This window comes from Culex pipiens, chromosome 3, assembly GCF_016801865.2.
Source record: "Culex pipiens pallens isolate TS chromosome 3, TS_CPP_V2, whole genome shotgun sequence".
NCBI classification, from domain to species: Eukaryota; Metazoa; Arthropoda; class Insecta; order Diptera; family Culicidae; genus Culex; species Culex pipiens.
Window position 1 is genome coordinate 184,026,492 of NC_068939.1, and position 20,355 is coordinate 184,046,846.

Sequence of the window (20,355 nt, forward strand, 5' to 3'; positions counted from 1 at the left end):
GTTTGTACGTGTAAATGTGAGTCTTTAGTGTATTATATAATAAGCATGTAGTTTTGTAAAAATAATAAATGAAACAAATATAATACATATAATAAATATAATAAATAAAATCAAGATGATTCCAGGAGGCTGTAAAAAAAATAGCAGTAATTTAAAATATAAATGCTCCAGATGGTTCCCATGCTGTCCTAGAAAGTTTCGTTAATTTAAACAGTTTGATCATATATGGTATGAGGAGATGGTGTGTTACAGGAAAGGAAAAGGATAAGGAATAATATAAACATTTATATAAATCATATACTGCCCATGTTCACATAAATGTCCCATATGCAAAAACAGCAAGCTGTGAAAAACGCAAGGGATGTTTGTCCCACACATAAGGCTACGTGTTAAGTTTTCACGAAAAAACAGGATATCCGCTTGATTTCTAGAACAAAGTACTGGATGTTATAGGCTCTTTTGAAAGAGCACACAATTTTGAACAAAACTGCATCAATAACTCAAAAGTGATGAAAATGCATATGGGACATTTATGCGATCATGGGCAGTATAGTGAGTTGATAAATTTACATGCAGACAGTAAAATTACCACAATCACTCACCCCATACGAACAGCGACACAAAAGCACACAAATAAATTAACTTGAATAATCACGAATTCGCGTCCCCACTTCCAGCGCACCAATCAAATGCTTCAAAAAAGTCGTTAAAATTACAAAATAATCAATTGCCCAGAACAGTTAGGCGTCATCCATAAAGTATGTCACGCTCTAGGGGGGGAGGGGGGGTCTGAGCAAGTGTGACATTGCATGTTATAAGTATAGGAAAAGTGTGACAAAGGGGGGGGGGGTACATTTTGGCTGATTTTAGCGTGACGTACTTTATGGATGAAGCCTTATGAAATCCATTAATTTATTTCATAAATTTCAATTATTTATTATACAAGTTATATTTTATTAAAATATTACTAGGCGAAAATGATCAAAAAAAAAAATTCAAATAGTTTGAAATTGATTCTATTTTTATTCTTTGAAAGCCATAATCATATGTTGAATCAACAATTCCAAACAAGAAAATTGTAGAGAATTAGAAATATTTGACATTATTAATTTCAAAGATTTTACGAGGATATTTTAAAAACCTGAAAAAAAGCTTTTTCTTGAAAAAATTAAATCAAAATGGTTAAAATTTTGAAACGGTGCACTAAATCAAAATTTTACAAAAAGTACTTTTCAATTGCAAACTAAATTTCAGTGATTTTGGAAACCTTTAAAAATATTTTTGTTACTCAAAAAAAAATCTTAAATAGGCTGAAATGAAAAAAGTCCTTCGAAATTTAAAAAAATGAACGGGATATAGTTTGTCAACATCAAGTTTTTTGTAATATAAGGTAAAAAAATATGTTTTGCCTTCCTCACTGAGGTAAGGCTATAATCCTGCTCTAAAAATGAACTTTTTATTAAAAGCTCGGAGACCCACCTTCATGTATACATATCGACTCAGAATCGAAAACTGAACAAATGTCTGTGTGTGTGTATGTGTGTGTGTGTATGTGTGTGTGTATGTGTGTGTGTATGTGTGTGTGTATGTGTGTGTATGTATGTATGTGACCAAAATTCTCACTGAGTTTTCTCAGCACTGGCTGAACCGATTTTGACCAAACCAGTCGCAATCGACTTGGTATAGGGTCCCATACATAGCTATTAAATTGTTTGAAGTTTCGATAACTAGTTCAAAAGTTATGTATAAAAATGTGTTTTCACATATATCCGGATCTCATTTATATGCATGTAAACGATGTCCGGATCCATCATCCGACCCATCGTTGGTTAGAGAATTAAGAGACCTTTCTAACGAGTCCATAACATTGAAGATCTGGCAACCCTGTCTCGAGTTATGACCACTTAAGTGATATTTATATACATATTTGAAGCCGGATCTCGATTGAATGTATGTAAACAATGTCCGGATACATCATCCGACCCATCGTTGGTTAGGTAATCGAAAACCCTTTGCAACGAATCCACAAAGTCATACAAAGTTATATCAGGGTACTTATTTTTCTGAATCTAAAAAAATATCTGAAATATGTGTCCAAACCACATTACCCATTGTTGGTAAAAAGTGAGGAAGGCATCAACCACATAGGTGGATTAAGTTAGTTTTTCCGTTTATTCGTAATGTTTGGAAAAGTCCTAACTTAACCTACATTTTTTTCCGAAGATAACAAATCGATCAGAAAATCTTTCCTCCAGTCAGGGGGCTTCAAACGTTTTCATAGCACTTTTGTATGAATAGCTCCCAAGTTTAAAAGCTGCGAAATAGCTTGTTTGGACATTAGATATCGATGGAAATAGTTTCATTCAAATAAATAAAAAACAATATCAAATACAAGTTTTTGCAAAAAGCTAGAAAGTCGCTACATTTTTTTTCTATGATTTTTTTTTACATTTACAATCAAATTTGAGCATTTTTTTACATGCTAAATTTTCATTTTTTTTGTAGGGCAGATGAAAGCTCAGAAAATTATTTGGTCTTTTGTTCTATTCACCATGTTTTAAACATTGTGGTGCATATACTTAATTTAAAATCACCTTGATATAGGATTTCCTCTCTTTTTTCCCATAATTAAGAGTCAAACAACTTTGAAATTTTTTGTTTTAGCGCTAATCCTTTTTTATTTTTTTATCTAGATTATACTTTAACTTTAAATGGAATTATTTTGTATTATTTATAAGGTAAATATTTTAGAATTCTATCTTACAGAATGAGATTGCAATTTGATAAAATCTGGACAAAATATTTGGACAAAGTTTGTAAACAATTTACGTGACCTTAAGTAAACCAAATCAAAAATTGAACTGATTCAAAGAAATAATTTCTCTAGATTTAACAATAATATGCTAAACGATTGCACCGAAATAACTCAAGGTGAAAACTCGGCTTCATTAGTCAGGCTTAATAAATCCCCACCAATTTTCCGCGGCTTAACCGTGAAAAGTGAGAATACTTCCGAACTTTCGAGTCATCTCGTAATTCGGCAATGGAAAGTAATCAATTTGCAGCACGGCTCAAAGAGTACGGAAGAGAGAGTCGAGTAACGTTGATTAATGGCGCTTACAAAGCGTTGCCTCCTCCCCCAGACCCCTCCTACGCCCATGAACCACCGCCATTCATGGATGTGTTCCCAAAGGTAGAGCTCTAAGGTTCTATAGAGGCAGAGCAAGATGTTTTAATCATCCCAAGTTTTTTCACACCGCGTGACGACACACGCACGCACGAGGGAGTTTTGCGCTCTTTCAACGGGGGTCTTGGTACGGAAAAACCAGAGACCTGATGAGTATTCATTTCCTGTGCCAGAGGACATGGGCCGAAGGCGAAGACGTGGCAACAGGAGGGATCGTCGCAGCGGCGGTGGGACTTATGTTTCGGATCAACACTTTTGCTGTTTTACATTCAGGTCGGCGGTGGTTAGGTTGGGAGATGCTGTGTTGGAACTTGGTCTAGGATTTTTAAATTTTGAAAACATTAAAATTGTTGAACATTTTTCTGAAAAGAGCATATACAAATATTTTCAAAATTCCAAATTAAAGGATGGTTTTCTCTGATTTTGAGGAAAAGAAAATAAAACTAATGTTCAAATTGACCAACATAGCATCCCTTACCCTATTGACGATTGGTGTACCTAAAGTGCGAACATCAAGAAAAAAGTGTCTGATGGCAACCTGCTGCGGTGGGACTTCCTTGGTTGCGCGTTTTTGGGAGCATAGTTTTGGGGTTTGTTATTTTTTCCATTCCTGATCTCTCAAACCACGTGTACGAACGAGCGTGTTTGGTTTTTCGGTGATGGCCAGCCGGGTGATGAAATATGGCATAATTTTTCAGCCACGTTTCAGCCGCTTCGGGCGCACACTTTTGCGCTCCCTTGGCGAGTTCTTATGGTGGGAGGGGGAAGGTTTAGGTGAGTTCACGAAAGCAGGGGCAGTCCGAAGCGTAAAGTGATACCTCTGGCACAGATTTTTTAATCATCAAAGTGGTTTGCTAAATCGTTGAAGTCAACCGTTAAGGCTAGGGTGAAAATGATACAGAAAAATCAGGAAACAATTAGTGTCTAGTAAAAAATAACTGCTATGTTTTGAATAATCTCGAAATTAATCGTTGTAATAGCTTGCAACGATGGTTTTATTTTATAAAGATATTTTTCAGTGATAGGTCTGTAAACTAGGCACTAGATTTGCGAGACCTAATCTTGTTATATAATGTCAAGTTCTAAATTTTCAAGTCAAGTACGAAATTTTCAGATGAGAATCAAATTTTAACCAGCAACAACTCAATTTTTTTTGGTTCTATGTTGTATTCACCTTAAAGTGATTGCTTGTATTAAAACTGACTTTTCATGCAGTAGAAATTTGAAAATATTATTTTTTGTAATATTAGGAGTTTTTTTTAATTTAAAATTACAATTTATAAAATACTTTTAAAATAATGAAATTTTTTGTGATGTTCAACTTTTCACATTGAATTTTGAATTTAGAACATGATTTTATAGACATTTTGCGGTTAAAAGTTTCATAAATAAATATTTCGAAATTTCATTAATATTTTCATTAAAAACATTTCAAAGATTTACAAAATAACTAAAATCTAATTAAAAACACATAAAAATTACATAGTAGCCTAGAAAGAATATTGACAAAAAAAAACAGATTTTTGAAGTTCTAGCAAATGTTTCGCAGTTAAAAATTTTATGAAATTATTTTGTTAAAGTAAATATAGAAATACATTATATAATGAAAAAAAGAAATTTAGCAGGTTGTTTAATGTATTTTTTGAGTTCAAAAAGGATATAAAAATTCAAAAATTAAACGGCCCTGTAAATTTTTGAAATTTGATGCTCACTCTTGATACGCAAATTTTATCGGATAATTTGCATCTTATCAAACTTTTATTTTGAAATTAAATAACACAAGTTCGATAGAGAAGTATCATCGAATACCTAAAAGAAAAAATATATTCAAAAGCCAAAAAGCTTGAGTCAATTTTTTTCTAAATATAAAATATTTTCACGGTGATAGTCAAATTTCCAATTTTGCTAATTTCTCCCGATGAAATCAAATCCCAAGTTTTTCTCGTTTTTTTCACGATTCACCCTGAACGCAAAATTAAGATATTTGGGTTTTAGGTCCATATTAGAAAAAGTTAAGAAATGCAGTTTCTCATGAAATGATACAATTTTTCAATTTTAACAAATCATTGCATTTTAAAGGTAAAATGTATTCTTCAAACTCGACCAATAAATTTACATACTTCATTACTTTTTATGGACTTACAGTCAGTCCTCAAATATCCGAAGTTCTCACCAAATCTTCACTCTGAGAATCGAATGTTTTGTAAATTAATAATTGTTTAGGGAACATCATGCTCGTCGTAAGGCGCAAACTTTTTCTCATTTAGTTTCACGGTGTCATTTTAAATTTCAGCACAGCTTTTTTTTTTTTTTTTTTGTAATTAAAATAATGTTTTCTGCAGGCAAATCCAACAATTGATGGTTTTCGTCCCGGTCAATGGTTTGTTTAGATCAGGTAATATTTTAAATCCCGATAATTTATGATAATTTGCATCGAAGTTTGTCCGTTAAGGGTTATACCAAATTTATTCAAATGCATGTAAAATCAGATCATTTCACGGGGTCCCCGAACTCCCGTTCAGTCAGCTGCCGTGCTCTCGCTCGACCTAATCTCACGAATCTCTGCCTTTTCTGTCTCCTCCTCAGGTCCACTGTTTGAAGTACAAACAGCTGTCGGGCTGGACGTATCGCTGCCGTGCGATCTGCTGCCAACGACGATGACGATGATGACCGACAAGGTGACCCTGGTCATCTGGTACAAGGAAGGCAACAGCAAGCCCATTTACTCGTAAGTACAAACCGACCAACTCTCGGCTGTTTGTCATTCTGGGTTCCCTTTGACTGTCGCCGCTCTGATGCTGACGCTCAAGTATCGTTCAAACGTGCCTCCCCTGCCGCCGGACACAGACGACGGAACGGCTCAAGAGGACACCACTTGACCGGCGACTCTGCGCTAGATTGTGTCCTTTTTTCTCTCGTAAAGGAGGAAGACTCGAGCAGCTTCACCAGGTGGCACCGCCTCGTTCCCCGGGGGCTTGTCGTTTTCGGTGGACTCAGTATCTCCAGTTGTCCCGCTGGAACTCTAACGGGCCTGATAAAATGAATTGAAATGTTGCCTTGGCGAGGCAGAGCCGGATCCTTTTCTAGTTGGTTGGTATGAATCCATAAAGCTTCTGCGTTTAAAAACCACTTTCCTCCGGAGGATAGCGATTTGTCGTCGCTCCGACGACAACGATATCTCGAGAGGTGACCAAGAGGGCAAAGTTTGCATAAAAATTTCCCCGTCTGCAAAGTCCTCAAGCTTGGGTGCAAAAATGTTGCACGAGCAGCAGTAAATGACGATGACGACAGTGCTCACTCTCAAGTGCAATCTAAATAAATTTAACTCAAGTAAAGAGACAACTTTAAGCGAAACTTACAGCACTTGTAAGAAATGCTCCGATATTGTAGATTGTTTGTTGGGTAAACTCCTGTGCAACCTGCCAAAAAACTCTTCGCACCGTATTCATTGGCACTTGCTCTCTGTGGCTCATCTGCCAACCTGTCTCACTTTCAATCGAGCTAAATTCACCAGACGATTACCATGCTCCCCAGAGGATGCAACACATCGATTTGAAAAGTGCAAATTTCCATCAAACCCCACCGCACCGCCGATCGATCGACTTTGGGGGCCAACGTATAAGCACCTGATAAAGATGTACAAATATTCCATCCTGGATGGAACACACACACACATACGTTGAATCCCTCAGCTGACATCTACCTCAGCTCGGCAGCTCTGTGGTTCGAAAAAGCTAAAGCACTGGCAAAAGAGTGCGAAAAGTGTCACTTGAAGTGGGGAAGCTTTAAGTTTCATGTGAGTAAATCGCAGATTTGGAAGATTTTTTTTCATAAAGATCTTGGAAATATTCATTGAAATATTGTGATAATTTACAAAAATAAATAAGAATGTTTTTCTGCCATAAAGAACGACCAGTTAAATATTTTTGCAAATTTCTTACTTCTTCTGTCGTTCTCGAATGACGAAACGGTCTTATGTTCATCGCCAAAAATAACAATACTGAAATAGTACTTTATTCAGCAAGTTGCAAAAAGATGATTTTTTCAGCACGAGTCGTACATTTATCCAACGAGATTCACCGAGTTGGATAAATAAGAAGAGTGCTGAAAAAATCAAGTTTTGCTACGAGTTCCATACAACATTTTTTGCAATTCCGGAAAACACCCATTAAGTCAAATTTTCATGTATTTTGTCAATAAATCGTTTAAATAAAAAAAAACGTGAAATGTGCTTCTTTCCGAAATCACGTTCATCGAGATAACCGTTTTACGTCGTGTTGGATTGGCTGATTCTAGAACATATTTTTTTGCAACATTTGAATGGCACGAATTTCAACCAAGCATCTTAAACTAATGATCCATTCATTGAACACTTTGGTGGTATTTTTTTTTCGTTTGGAACTGAACAAAATTATCAAAATAACCAGAATTACCAAAATTACCAAAATTACCAAAATTACCAAAATTACCAAAATTATCAAAATACCAAAATTATCAAAATTACCAAAATTACCAAAATTATCAAAATTATCAAAATTACTTAAATTACCAAAATTATCAAAGTTTCCAAAATAACCAAATTTACCAAAATTACCAAAATTACCAAAATTACCAAAATTACCAAAATTACCAAAATTACCAAAATTACCAAAATTACCAAAATTACCAAAATAACCAAAATTATCAAAGTTTCCAAAATTACCGAATTTACCTAAATTACCAAAATTACCAAAATTACCAACATAACCAAAATTACCAAAATTACCAAAATTACCAAAATTACCAAAATTACCAAAATTATCAAAATTATCAAAATTACCAAAATTACCAAAATTACCAAAATTACCAAAATAACCAAAATTATCAAAGTTTCCAAAATTACCGAATTTACCAAAATTACCAAAATTACCAAAATTACCAAAATTACCAAAATTACCAAAATTACCAAAACTACCAAAATTACCAAAATTACCAAAATTACCAAAATTACCAAAATTACCAAAATTACCAAAATTACCAAAATTACCAAAATTACCAAAATTACCAAAATTACCAAAATTACCAAAATTAACAAAATTACCAAAATTACCAAAATTACCAAAATTACCAAAATTACCAAAATAACCAAAATTACCAAAATTACCAAAATTACCAAAATTACCAAAATTACCAAAATTACCAAAATTACCAAAATTACCAAAATTACCAAAATTACCAAAATTACCAAAATTACCAAAATTACCAAAATAACCAAAATTACCAAAATTACCAGAATTACCAAAATTACCAAAATTATCAAAATTAACAAAATTACTAAGATTACAAAAAAAAATCAAAAAGACAAAAATTAAAAAACGACAAAAACGACAAAAATTTAAAAAATGACAAAAATGACAATAATGACAATAATGACAAAAATGACAAAAATGACAAAAATTACAAAAATTACAAAAATTACAAAAATTACAAAAATTACAAAAATTACAAAAATTACAAAAATTACAAAAATTACAAAAATTACAAAAATTACAAAAATTACAAAAATTACAAAAATTACAAAAATTACAAAAATTACAAAAATTACAAAAATTACAAAAATTACCAAAATTACCAAAATTACCAAAATTACCAAAATTACCAAAATTACCAAAATTACCAAAATTACCAAAATTACCAAAATTACCAAAATTACCAAAATTACCAAAATAACCAAAATTACCAAAATTACCAAAATTACCAAAATTACCAAAATTACCAAAATTACCAAAATTACTAAAATTACCAAAATTACCAAAATTACCAAAATTAAGAAAATAACCAAAATTACCAAAACGATCAAAATTACCAAAATTACCAAAATTACCAAAATTACCATAATTACCAAAACGATCAAAATTACCAAAATTACCAAAATTACCAAAATTACCAAAATTACCAAAATTACCAAAATTACCAAAATTACCAAAATTACCAAAATTACCAAAATTACCAAAATTACCAAAATTACCAAAATTACCAAAATTACCAAAAATTACCATAATTACCAAAACGATCAAAATGAACAAAATTACCAAAATTACCAAAATCACCAAAATTACCAAAATTACCAAAATTACCAAAATTACTAAAATTACCAAAATTACCAAAATTACCAAAATTACCAAAATTACCAAAATTACCAAAATGATCAAAAATATCAAAATTATCAAACTGGCAAAATGATTTAAATGTTGCAGTTCTGTTTTTTCTTCAACAAGTTTTTACAATCGTAAAAAATTAACATTTTTGACACAGAAATACCCAAAAATGTCTATTACCTAAAAAGGTGCTTAGATAATTTTATTATTATGTTTTTTGACATTGTTTGTGCTGGAATGCAGTATCCTGGGAAATATGAGCATTTTTTAAGCGTCATCAAATTGGCCTTCATTTTTCAACTCGCGATATCTCGGAAACGGTTGATTTGATTTTCAATGATAGAAAAATGAAGCTTTTGTGAAAATTTTTGCTCTTTTTAATCAAAATTACTCTGAAAATTCAAATCGAGAGAAACACTTTCAAAGGGTTTAAAACATTTATTTTGAACGGTCTCAAATGTTTGATTTCAATACTGTAGCAATTCTCAATGTTAACATAAGAAAATTATAGGATTTTTTCGACTTTTCATAAACAGTTTTTGTAGCACTGCTGTTTCGTTTAGTTACTTTTGCTATTCAGAGATTTGGAAAAACTTAGATCTTAAATAAATTTACAAGCCTAATCGAAGCATAGATTTTGCTAGCTGAGTGCTCTTTTAGGGAACATATTCTTTGAGAAAAAACCCTAGATCTATGATAAATGAATTTTAAATTGAGAAAAACTAACACTGTTTCGAAAAAGTTTACTTCTAACTTGAAAGTAGTGATGATTTTTGAAGTTTGTTTTCCATTTTTATTATTCTATTTTTTTTAAACAGATTTCTGTAACAGATTTTGCGCTATCCTTTATTGTAGTGTACAAGGTGCCTTTTCAGTTCTTCAAAGTTTATCCAAATAAAAGAAATACCAGTTTATTTGGCTACACGTAGAAGATCAGTTCCTAAAATCATGAACAAGCCATAAGAACGTTTTGTTCGTGGTTCAAAATTTCGTTAACGCTTGTAAAGTATTTCAGGAAATGATTTTTCTCCGTGTGCTGCTTAGAATGATACGCACTAGGCATGGACACAAAATAATCCGTTGAATCAATTATGTGAAACTGTTTGCTCAGGTTAGCTGTTTGATCCTCATCTACCCATGACTCCTTTTTTGGACAAATGTTCACACAAAGATGTGAGAATGTGCACTGTATGATTAACACTCAAATAGTCGTAGGAAGAGCTGGTAATCCGTTACAAATGATGATCCCAAATCTTCTTGAATCGTACAGAGTACAAAGAAGCTAGTACAAAAGCTTCCCAGTGTTACAACACAAGCGAAATAGCAGTTCCTTTGAAGAACAATTGCTTTTACGGACTCGTTTCCCTTTGTTGTTGGCCCCACAGACATGGACTCAAACAAACGGGAGAGGGTGTGTGTTGTTTGTTTGTTTTACCAAATCTTTTCAAATTTGCTCTAGCAATCCACTCAAAAAGAGGAGAAGTTCCCCGAATGTGCTAAAATGTTGTCTGCCACGATGGAACAGTACAATTCGAAACAATCAAATTCTGGTTCCATCCGTCTCACACATTGTGCAAATGTAATCTGAAAAGTTCCAAGCTCCCTACTTCAATGACGTGTGAAGATGTTTGAGGTTTGTCCAACACCACACTTCTCACCAGCAGCATCCCCCACTTTCATCTCGTGCCGAGAAGCAAACCTTGTGATGCTACCCGAAGTTTATTTATTTGTTTATGCTAGCGCTTGATGTGCTTGTTTGTGTACAGAGTTTACACTTCAGAGCACTCTGTATTCGAGTCCAGCAGCTTCTTCCGTTCACTTTGAGTGAATCTCTGAGTTGTGAGGGCAAGGGGGGTGCACTAATAGCCGTTTGTTCAAACTTTGAACTGCCATCGTTCACGCCCTGAAGGCAGATGAACTTTTGCCACGGGCCAATGCTTCCGAACTGCCGGAAATGGGCAGAAATTAATTAAGGTGCAATATATGCAAAACTTTAGCCCTTACCCTATACTCATGATTCGCCCTGAGGGAGCAAAGTGGTGCTGACGTTTTGACCTGAGCGCTCGTCCAGAACTTTGGGAAAAGCAGGTCATGTGCATCGGACGAAGTGCTTCAATACCCATCAGAGGTTTGCCAAATTGACATCCCCTTCCATAGCTTCTTGAAAGTTCTTGTGAGTGTTCTCTAGATAATTTCACGCAATGTTGGGTAGAAACTTTTTTTTATTCTTAATTATTTTATACAAAAAGAAACAAGTTTCAGTGAAAAATATTTTAGCTACTAAATTTAAAATAAAAACCATGAGCCTGATAACGATGATGGTTTTCTAAATGGTTCTAATAACGACTAATTTGAATACGATTTGAATAAACGATCATCAAAACGGGACACAGATTCCGCGCTCGTCACAAATGTCAACTGCAGAATCTCGTCGTCATCAGCCAAACTGAAGCGGAGTCAATCTTGGAGCCAGCATCGCTCAAAGATCATCATCTCGACGGAAAAAGCGCAATAAACAGTTCCCTGCTCGGATTCTGCCACCCTGCCCCGCAACCTAGTACTGAGGTCGCAAATCGGAATGATTTTCCCATTCCCCCCAGTTCCGAAGAGATAATCGAATCTCGGCAGGAAAAATACGTCAATCCGGCAGACAGGCGAGCAGCATTAGCATCGTCGTCTGAATTTGGACGGACAAACCGAGGCATGGCGCGCGGTATGCAGATTTAATTTGCCCGATTTGAATAACAATATCGACCTGCCAGCCATTCGTCGTCGTCCAAAAACCGCACACGGCGTCGAAAGATGACAACGACTGTCGGAGATAACTGCCCGACGATGGCAGTTTGTTTATTTGACCCACACCAGCAGGAAGGGGAAGGAAGGGGAGGTCACCGACAGCAAATTGATTGTTAAACAAATGTGCGTGACCTTATCGTAACGACTGACGACGGCGGAGAAGAGGCCCACGGAATTGGATTAACGAACATTGAGTGACATTTTAAGCTGCTGCCACGAGCTTCTCCCGGGAGTACTTTGTGGGATGCTGCTTACATAAATAACTAGCTGACAGGGAGATGTCCTGTACTTCGGCAAAGTCAGTACACATAAATTAGACGACCTGATGGCATCAAGCGATATGCATGGAAAGCGGTTCTAAAAATGTCTTCGATATAATGGATAGATATGAAAATATGGTTTCTTCGGAAAAACGAGTTACTCAATCGGACACATATTTTTAACCTAAACCTTATTTTACTTTATTTTAGCATACATTAAGTTAATTGGTTTGGAAGCAATATGTTCAAATATATCTCAAGTAGCAACAAGTTTCAGTAGACTCCAGACTTTTTGGTATTTTTCTTCTATTTTCCTGTTTTTACATATTCGTAGTTGAGCTCAATAACCCCAATTAGGGTTTCCAGAAGCATTTATTACTTGCCAGTCTACCTGTTAGTTATTCAACTAACTTTAATTACTTAATTATTGTTCAAATTACGAAAAAAAAAAATCGATAACCGTTAAATAAATATGCAGCAATTCTACGTCAAACCCGATTAAAAATGCTTGGCCAAAAACATTAGACCTGTATTTTTTTTTGTTTGACGATTAGGGTGGTCCTATTTAAAAAAGAGTGGTAAAAAATGGTGACATTTTTCTGAAGACGCAAAGTGCTTTATGTTCAATTAATGTACCAAATTTCGATAATTTAAAACGTCCGAAAAAATCATTACATAATTTTTTTCCAGCTTTGAGCTCTTTGGTCTCTAGTTGAAGGTCAAGCAAACAGAATAAATAACTCACACGAAATCGGGAAAGGTTTCTTCGACCCCTTTACGATTTGCATGAAACTTTGTCCCTAAAGGTAACTTTTGTCCTTGATCACGAATCCTAGGTCCGTTTTTGATATCTCGCGACGGAGGGGCGGTACGACCCTTTCATTTTTTAAGATGCGAAAAAAGAGGTGTTTTTCAATAATTTGCAGCCTAAAACGGTGGTGGGATAGAAATATGGTGTCAAAGGCAGGGTTACCAGGTCAAAATTTGAAAAATCTGGCAAAGTCAGGAAGACGAAAATTTTACAATTGTGAATGGCGAACGTGAGGGCAGGATATAAATTGATTCAAAAGTTGCACCCAAACGGCGGTCGCATGATTATGATGCAGGGCTGCATGAAAGTATATCAGATTCTGCATGAAATCTGTCCTCATGCATTTTTTTGCGATATAGGGGTATGGCATTTTTGGCCGTTACCGACAATTATCGACATTACCGACGACTTTTTGGTTGTATTGCACAAAAAAACCTCAACAGAACGCGGATTGAACCACCAACTTCTTGGTTGTTGATCCGACACGCTACCTCCGCTCCATGGACGCTTGAAGAATTGAGAGAGAAAAAGCACCAACATATTCTTCTCTTTAAAGTGTTGCTCGGGGACGCGCCAGCATTATATGTGTTGGTGCGAACTGCAGATCGCTGACATGTTTACACGCGGGCAAAAATGAGCTATGAGCTTGCTACAAAAATGTTAAAAAATGTAAGATTTCCAGCTTAGAGCTCTTTGATACCTAGTTGAAGGTCTAGCAAACAAAATAAACAAAAATATGATCTATATTTGTTTTCAGCTATGTTTTAAAATGTCCTAGTATTTTTATAAAAAGTCCACCTTATTATCATTCTTTTACAACGTGTCGAGATAAAATTGGTTAAGCCATTCCGGAGATGTGATTAAAAAAAAAGAAGGTATTGATTCAAGTAATCTCGGATAGGACCACAAATTGTAGCACTTTTGATTTAGACCCTGCTGGTTTGACGTGGAATCGTTGCATGCAAAAATTATTATAAATAGTCGAAAAACTGTATCTTGGGAATGAATTTTCTGATTGAATTCGGTAGATTGTTAACTTTATATCACTTAAATCTGCCCAAAACCAGCATTTATAAAATTTTCATTTTTTTTGGGGACCAAAATAATGCAGCTGAGTTATGCTATTATTTAACACTTGTAGCCCCAACGGGGTCAAAAAAAATGGAAATGCAAATTCACCGGCTCTTTGAACTGTTGAAAAAAAAATGTGGAAAACCCTTTCTCATTGTAACTTAGGTTAGACGCATCTGTTTTGGATCTACTTTGTTGTAGACAAAATCACATCCTTCCGGATCGAAAGCAACAAGAATAATCCAAATCGGTTGAGTTTTGACCGAGATACAGCCGGATGAAGTTTCATTTCCAACTGACCCCCTTGGTGCTACATGTGTTAAGAAATAGTTTTTTTTTTGAAATAATAAAATTTCAAGCTAAAAACACTGTTTAAAAATAATTTGTAATGCAATATACAGTTTGAAGCCAAGTTTTTTTAAAATAATTTTATGAAAAAGTGCACAATTTAAGAGGTTTAGCGTATTTAAGTTAGATTTTGTGACAACACCATAAATTTTCCGTTTTTTAGGTGTCCATGAGTGCCCATTTAAAATAAAAATAAAAACAATCATTTTTGGGAGGTTGAGAAAATTTTCTATAAAATCGTGTGAAAATGCAAATTAGTCTTTTCAGTCCTGATATACAGCCCCTAAAATAGAAAGAAACAAAAAAAAAGTTTTTTAGTGTCAATGAATGATTTGATGTTTAGAGTCTAAATTGCAAAAAATGAAATGCCAAGCCATTGCATTGTTTCAACATTTGAATAAAAAAAAGTGTTTTAAAATGCATTTTACTCTAGTTAAGTTGCTTTGCAATCATAAGTTTTCAAAAATTTAAGATTTGACGATAACCAAAATTTTAGCGAAAATGTTTATAGAAAATTCTCAAAAATTCATTATTTTTTTTGAGTAAACCCAAATATGAATTGCAAATGCAAGTTGAAATGATTCTAAACGCAGGGAAATGCATTAAGAATTTTTTTTTCAGCTGGGTAATTCTCTACCAACTCACACGAAATCGGGAAAAGTTGCCCCGACCCCTCTTCGTTCGTCCCTGACCACGAATCCGAGGTCCGTTTTTTGATGTCTCGTGATGGAGGGGCGGTACGACCCCTTCCATTTTTAAACACTCGTGATGTTTTTAAGCAAACCCCTTATGTCTATATATTAAAATTTTTGTAATTGTCTGCTCTACAACTTTGAAGAACATTGTTACACTCTAAAAAATAACCCTGCAAAGTTAGAAAAAACACGAAATTTTAAAATGAAAAATTTTGTTCAAAATGAAAAAATGATCCTTCTGGGTCAATGTAGATTCGAAAAGAACATTAAATGTCCCATAAAATTACATGTTCCAAAAAATTTTACAGTCGAGTAACGGAAAATGGGAGAGTTTTTCAAACTTTTTTAGTGTTTTTTTCGAAGAAAAATACGTTTTTTCGGAATTCTGAGTACGCCATCAAATCGGGCGTCTAATTTTAAATAAAATTTCCTTAGACACCAAATTTCTATCTCATCACCGTTTCAGGCTGCAAATTATTGAAAAACACCTCTTTTTCGCATGTTCAAAAATGGAAGGGGTCGTACCGCCCCTCTGTCACGAGACATCAAAAAACGGACCTCGGATTCGTGATCAGGGACAAACGTTACCCCTTAGGACAAAGTTTCACGCAAATCGAAGAGGGGTCTGGGCAACTGCTGTGTGAGTTGGCGGTAATTACCCAGCTGTTTTCAAAAACATATTTTCTTGCCCCCTGATTTTTCGGGCCGATTTTGAAAATATATGTACCAGCCAACATTTTTGTTCTTCTCGTGTAACTTCCAAGACTAAGCTTCAAAAAGCTCTAGAAATTGCTTGGGTCATGATGACGTACCAAAACAACTGCAAAATCATTATTTATTTTAACAACTTCAGATATTCTTACTTGACCGCGTAAGCAGATAGCCTCCCATTCGTTAGATGTTGGCTAACCTTGGAAGTGACAATACTACAACAGTCCTTTGCCAAAGTTCTTTGTCATATTGGTCATGTCTGTCATGTTGAAACATTTTGATCAGGATTAATCCTTCATTCATGTCTTTACAAGTTGAATCAATATTGAAACATCTATCAGCTAAGAATAGATTTTGTTACATGTTTTTTAAAGCAACGGAGATTTTGCGCAAAACCCATCAATCAATTCAGTAGTCCCCAGAAAAATCTCCAAACCCAAATACTTCTGGAAACAACAACCTTATTTTAATTTATTCATACACAAAACACTTTTCCCCGTTACATCATCCGAAACAAAACGAAATCGATGTCACACCCGACACCCGTCAAACTCATCCGTTCAAGTGACGCTTCGTTCGACTAATGTGTGCTTGTCATCTCTGAGCGCATCAACTCTTTTAGCGTGGGTGGGGGCGAGGTGGGTTTTCCAAATTTTGTATCCTTTCATGAGTCAACACGAGCGCGCGCCCACGCAAAAGGACTAAATACATCAGTAATGAAATAGCTGCCAGCTGGATCTGGGCTTGGAAACGAGGACGATTTTGGCAAATTCATAAATTATGATTAGACGTTCGCTGCTTAGACAGACTGGCTCAACGTGACGTGACATTAACCCATTTCACAGATGGAGAAGCTGCTGCTTTTGCTAGTTGGAGTTGGAGTTTATTTATTGCTGTGTGTGTGGGTTATCTTGTGGCTCGACTGTGTTTGATAAGGCTCGCAGGACGAGACAACCAGTTGTTGCCACGTGGTGATGACGAGTCGCTTCTCCCTCCCAAATAAAGCTTTCCAATTCTCGTTTCGGAATTTGATTGCGCCGGAAGGAAGCCGTTTTGCCTTTGATTCGCAGCAGGCCTCTTTGGCAGCTGCTGGCTTCCAAGGCGCACTTTGATGTTTCTTTGCCAGTCAGCGTGACAAGGCCGGCCGGCGACGTTCCAGCAAAGTCGGAGCGTCGAGATTTGAATGTCAATCAAATACATAGCTTGTTCCGAGAGGATGTTCGCGTCAAGATTCCTCGCGAATTGATCTGCAAATAGATTATGGCAGTAAACACTGGTTTTCGGTTTGCTGGTTCGAAGCACTTTGTGAAGGCTTACTTTTTTCTTGTGGTTGACGAAAGACTTCACAAAATTCTAAAAATAGCTTTTAAGGACGCAAAAATCCCAAACATAAACCACACTCGAGCTCAGACATTTTCTTTCCCCCCGAGGCAAATATCGACCTCAGTTGTTTATGTTGGAACTCAACAGACCTTGGTGAACCCTTGTCTTGCTATCCTTCGCATTCTTCCCCAAAATTAGCACCCAGTTTGAGCAAACTTAAACCTACCCCACAAAACTATCAACCCACACAAATTATCACGCTCTCTATCTTTTCCTTAAAATCTTCTTTTTGTTACAGATTTGACGCCCGGGGTAAAAGTTTGCAGCAGGCGATTCACTGGTCGGACGAGGCCGTCCTCAAGTCGAAGGCGTACTTCTACTACGAGAACAATCCGCCGGCGCTCCGGATAAAGAACGTCAAGCAGGAGGACGCCGGCTTGTACAGGTCAGTACAAAGTAAACCTTATCAATATACTCAGGTGGCAAACTTGTTGAACAACAGGTTTAGCAACCACTGCTTAAGTCTTTTAAGTTAGACAGCGGTTGAAAGAACTGCTGTGCAACTTGTTTGCTGCAGGTAGGTAGTCGCTACTCGTATACACTGAGTAACTGATTCTTAAAATTTATTTCTTTGATTATTTAGGCGAAAAACGTTAAACTTTCTAGAAAATTCTATTTTCATTCAGACTTAATTTATTAATCGTCAAACAGAAAGGATGTCATACATTTAATTTTTTAAGTCTGATTTAATTAATTAAAATTCAGGGAAACTTAATGGGTCATTTAATACCATGCGGAACACAACTCTTTTTTACCGAAATCGAACAACACCTCACTTTTTTGGTACCGCTCCAAAGTTTTACTTTTTAATGCCATTTCTCAAAAAAATAAATAAATTTTGTAACATAAATTTAATAAGGCTAGATCAAATTCAATGGAATGGTTTTGATGAGCAAAAAAAAACTTACTTTAAAAATTTCACCAAATTTTTTATCACAATGTTTACAATAAACTTTTTTAGTTGTGCTGCTGTCTCAAATTTGCAAAATATCATAAAAAAAATTCCGATCCGATTTACAAAATTTGAAAAAGAAAAACGAAAAAAATAAAATATTAAATACCATTCTCAAATTGAAATGCAAACATAAATGTTATACATTTATGTATAAATAGTTAACAATCGATTTTACAAAGTTTTTTTTTGCAATTTTAACTATTTTTTTTTAAAAGAAGACACTTTTCTGATTTTTTGTTATTAGAAACTTGTAGAAGGAAATTTTCTGTAAAAAAATCTCAACTGTAAAAATCGTGGAAACTGACTCTGGCCAAAGTCAAGGAAAGGGAAGGCAAAACAATAGATTACAAGCCATGGTTTCGACATTTTTATGAAAAATGTGTTGTAAAATGCCTCATACATCATAACAGTTGACTTACAATCAGTAGTTATCAAAAGATCTAAGGTTTTACATCTTATTTTTTTTTTGAGGTAAAAAACCTTTTTGCGGTGATTTACGTCAAAATTTCAAAACAAAATCGAAAAAAAATAAATTGCTTTATTTATATTTAAACAGATTTTCAATTAATCACACGTCTATTTCCGTTGAAATTTTTAAGGTCTTTTAAAAATTCAACAGGCTATGATTTTTTTTTTTTGATCTTATTGGTGATTTAAGACATACAGGTCCTGGATTCAAAACTTTGATTGAATGTTTATCAGAAAATTTTAATTTTTTTATCATTGAAAATCAGATAAACAGTTGCTGAACAATCGACATTTCAAGGCTTATTGCTTTAACAAAAAAAAACCCAATTTATCCCATTTTTTTTTTGTTGCTGTATTTCAGCACATCGTCAGCTGTGTGCTATCTTGTGACAACGACCATTTAGTACTATTCGAGAAAATTGATTTTTAAAGTTTGATGATAAATATTTTCAAAACTATGAATGGTAGTGTCAAACTTTTTGAAGCAATCGGTCCGTATACTATCGCTTAAAAACACTCCAAGTTCCAACTAATTTGGTTACACCAGTTAAAAGATACAGTAAAATATGTAATCTAAAATCTGAAAAGCACGTGTCACAAGTGTGTTTCGAAAGTAAAATTGTACTACGTGTCACAAGTGTGCACAGAATTCCCATACAAACTAAAATAGACTTAAATCAATAGTTTAACCGACTTAATCAGTATATTTTTATAAACAAATGATTGCATTGCCTTTAGAAAATGTGGATCAACATAAATTTGTGAAAAACAACAAAAAAAAAATTATATTTTCCAACAACATGTATGACGTGTCACAAGTGTGCACGATCATTTTGATGATAAATTGGTCTATGTCACAAGTGTGTATTGCGATATCCGGGAAACGGAAGCGAATTTCCAAAATCTGGTTAAAGCATCTTGTAGTGTTTGTTAAGTATAGCAAAACGTCATCATTAACTAATTTTCGACCAAAATGGTCTATGTCACAAGATAGCACACAGTAATTTTACCACTTTTCTGGTGTAATGCCACCTTTTCAGTCTAAATTGAAGTAAAATTACAACATGAAAGAGGTAATATTCAACCTTCCAAAATTACATCTTCCAAATTCACACAATTTTTTACTATGCAACCAGAGGTCAATCTTCAATCATTCCTAGCAGCAATTCTTCACCAAAACCGGAAATGGAATTTACCTATATTTATTTTATTTGGCTCAAACTTTGTTGGGGCCTTCCTATGTTTTGTGAGTCATTGGTTAACCCATACAAATCTCCATACAATTTTGGCATCTGTTCATACAAAAATGATACTTCAACATTCGAAAATCTGTAACTTTTCAAGGAATTTTTTGATTGATTTGGTGTCTTGGGCAAAGTTGAAGGTATTGATGAGAACTATTCATAAAAAGTAGGTACACGGAAAAAAATTGAAGATTTTTTTTATTAACTTCTTTTTACAAAGAATCAATTTCCGAAAATCTGTATTTTTTAAGTTTTTAATTTTTTATATATTTTAGGGGACAAAAATCCG

The 20,355-nt window shown here is 34.6% G+C and overlaps 1 protein-coding gene across 1 annotated transcript in view; it reads left to right on the forward strand.

The window, feature by feature from the left end:
* LOC120414327 (nephrin) overlaps positions 1–20,355 on the forward strand; it is a 258,628-nt gene that overhangs the window by 159,279 nt on the left and 78,994 nt on the right. Inside the window, exons 3-4 of the mRNA XM_039575467.2 lie at positions 5,774–5,915; positions 17,638–17,784. Coding sequence (XP_039431401.1) covers positions 5,774–5,915; positions 17,638–17,784 — 289 coding nt within the window. The remainder of the gene's footprint in view (positions 1–5,773; positions 5,916–17,637; positions 17,785–20,355) is intronic.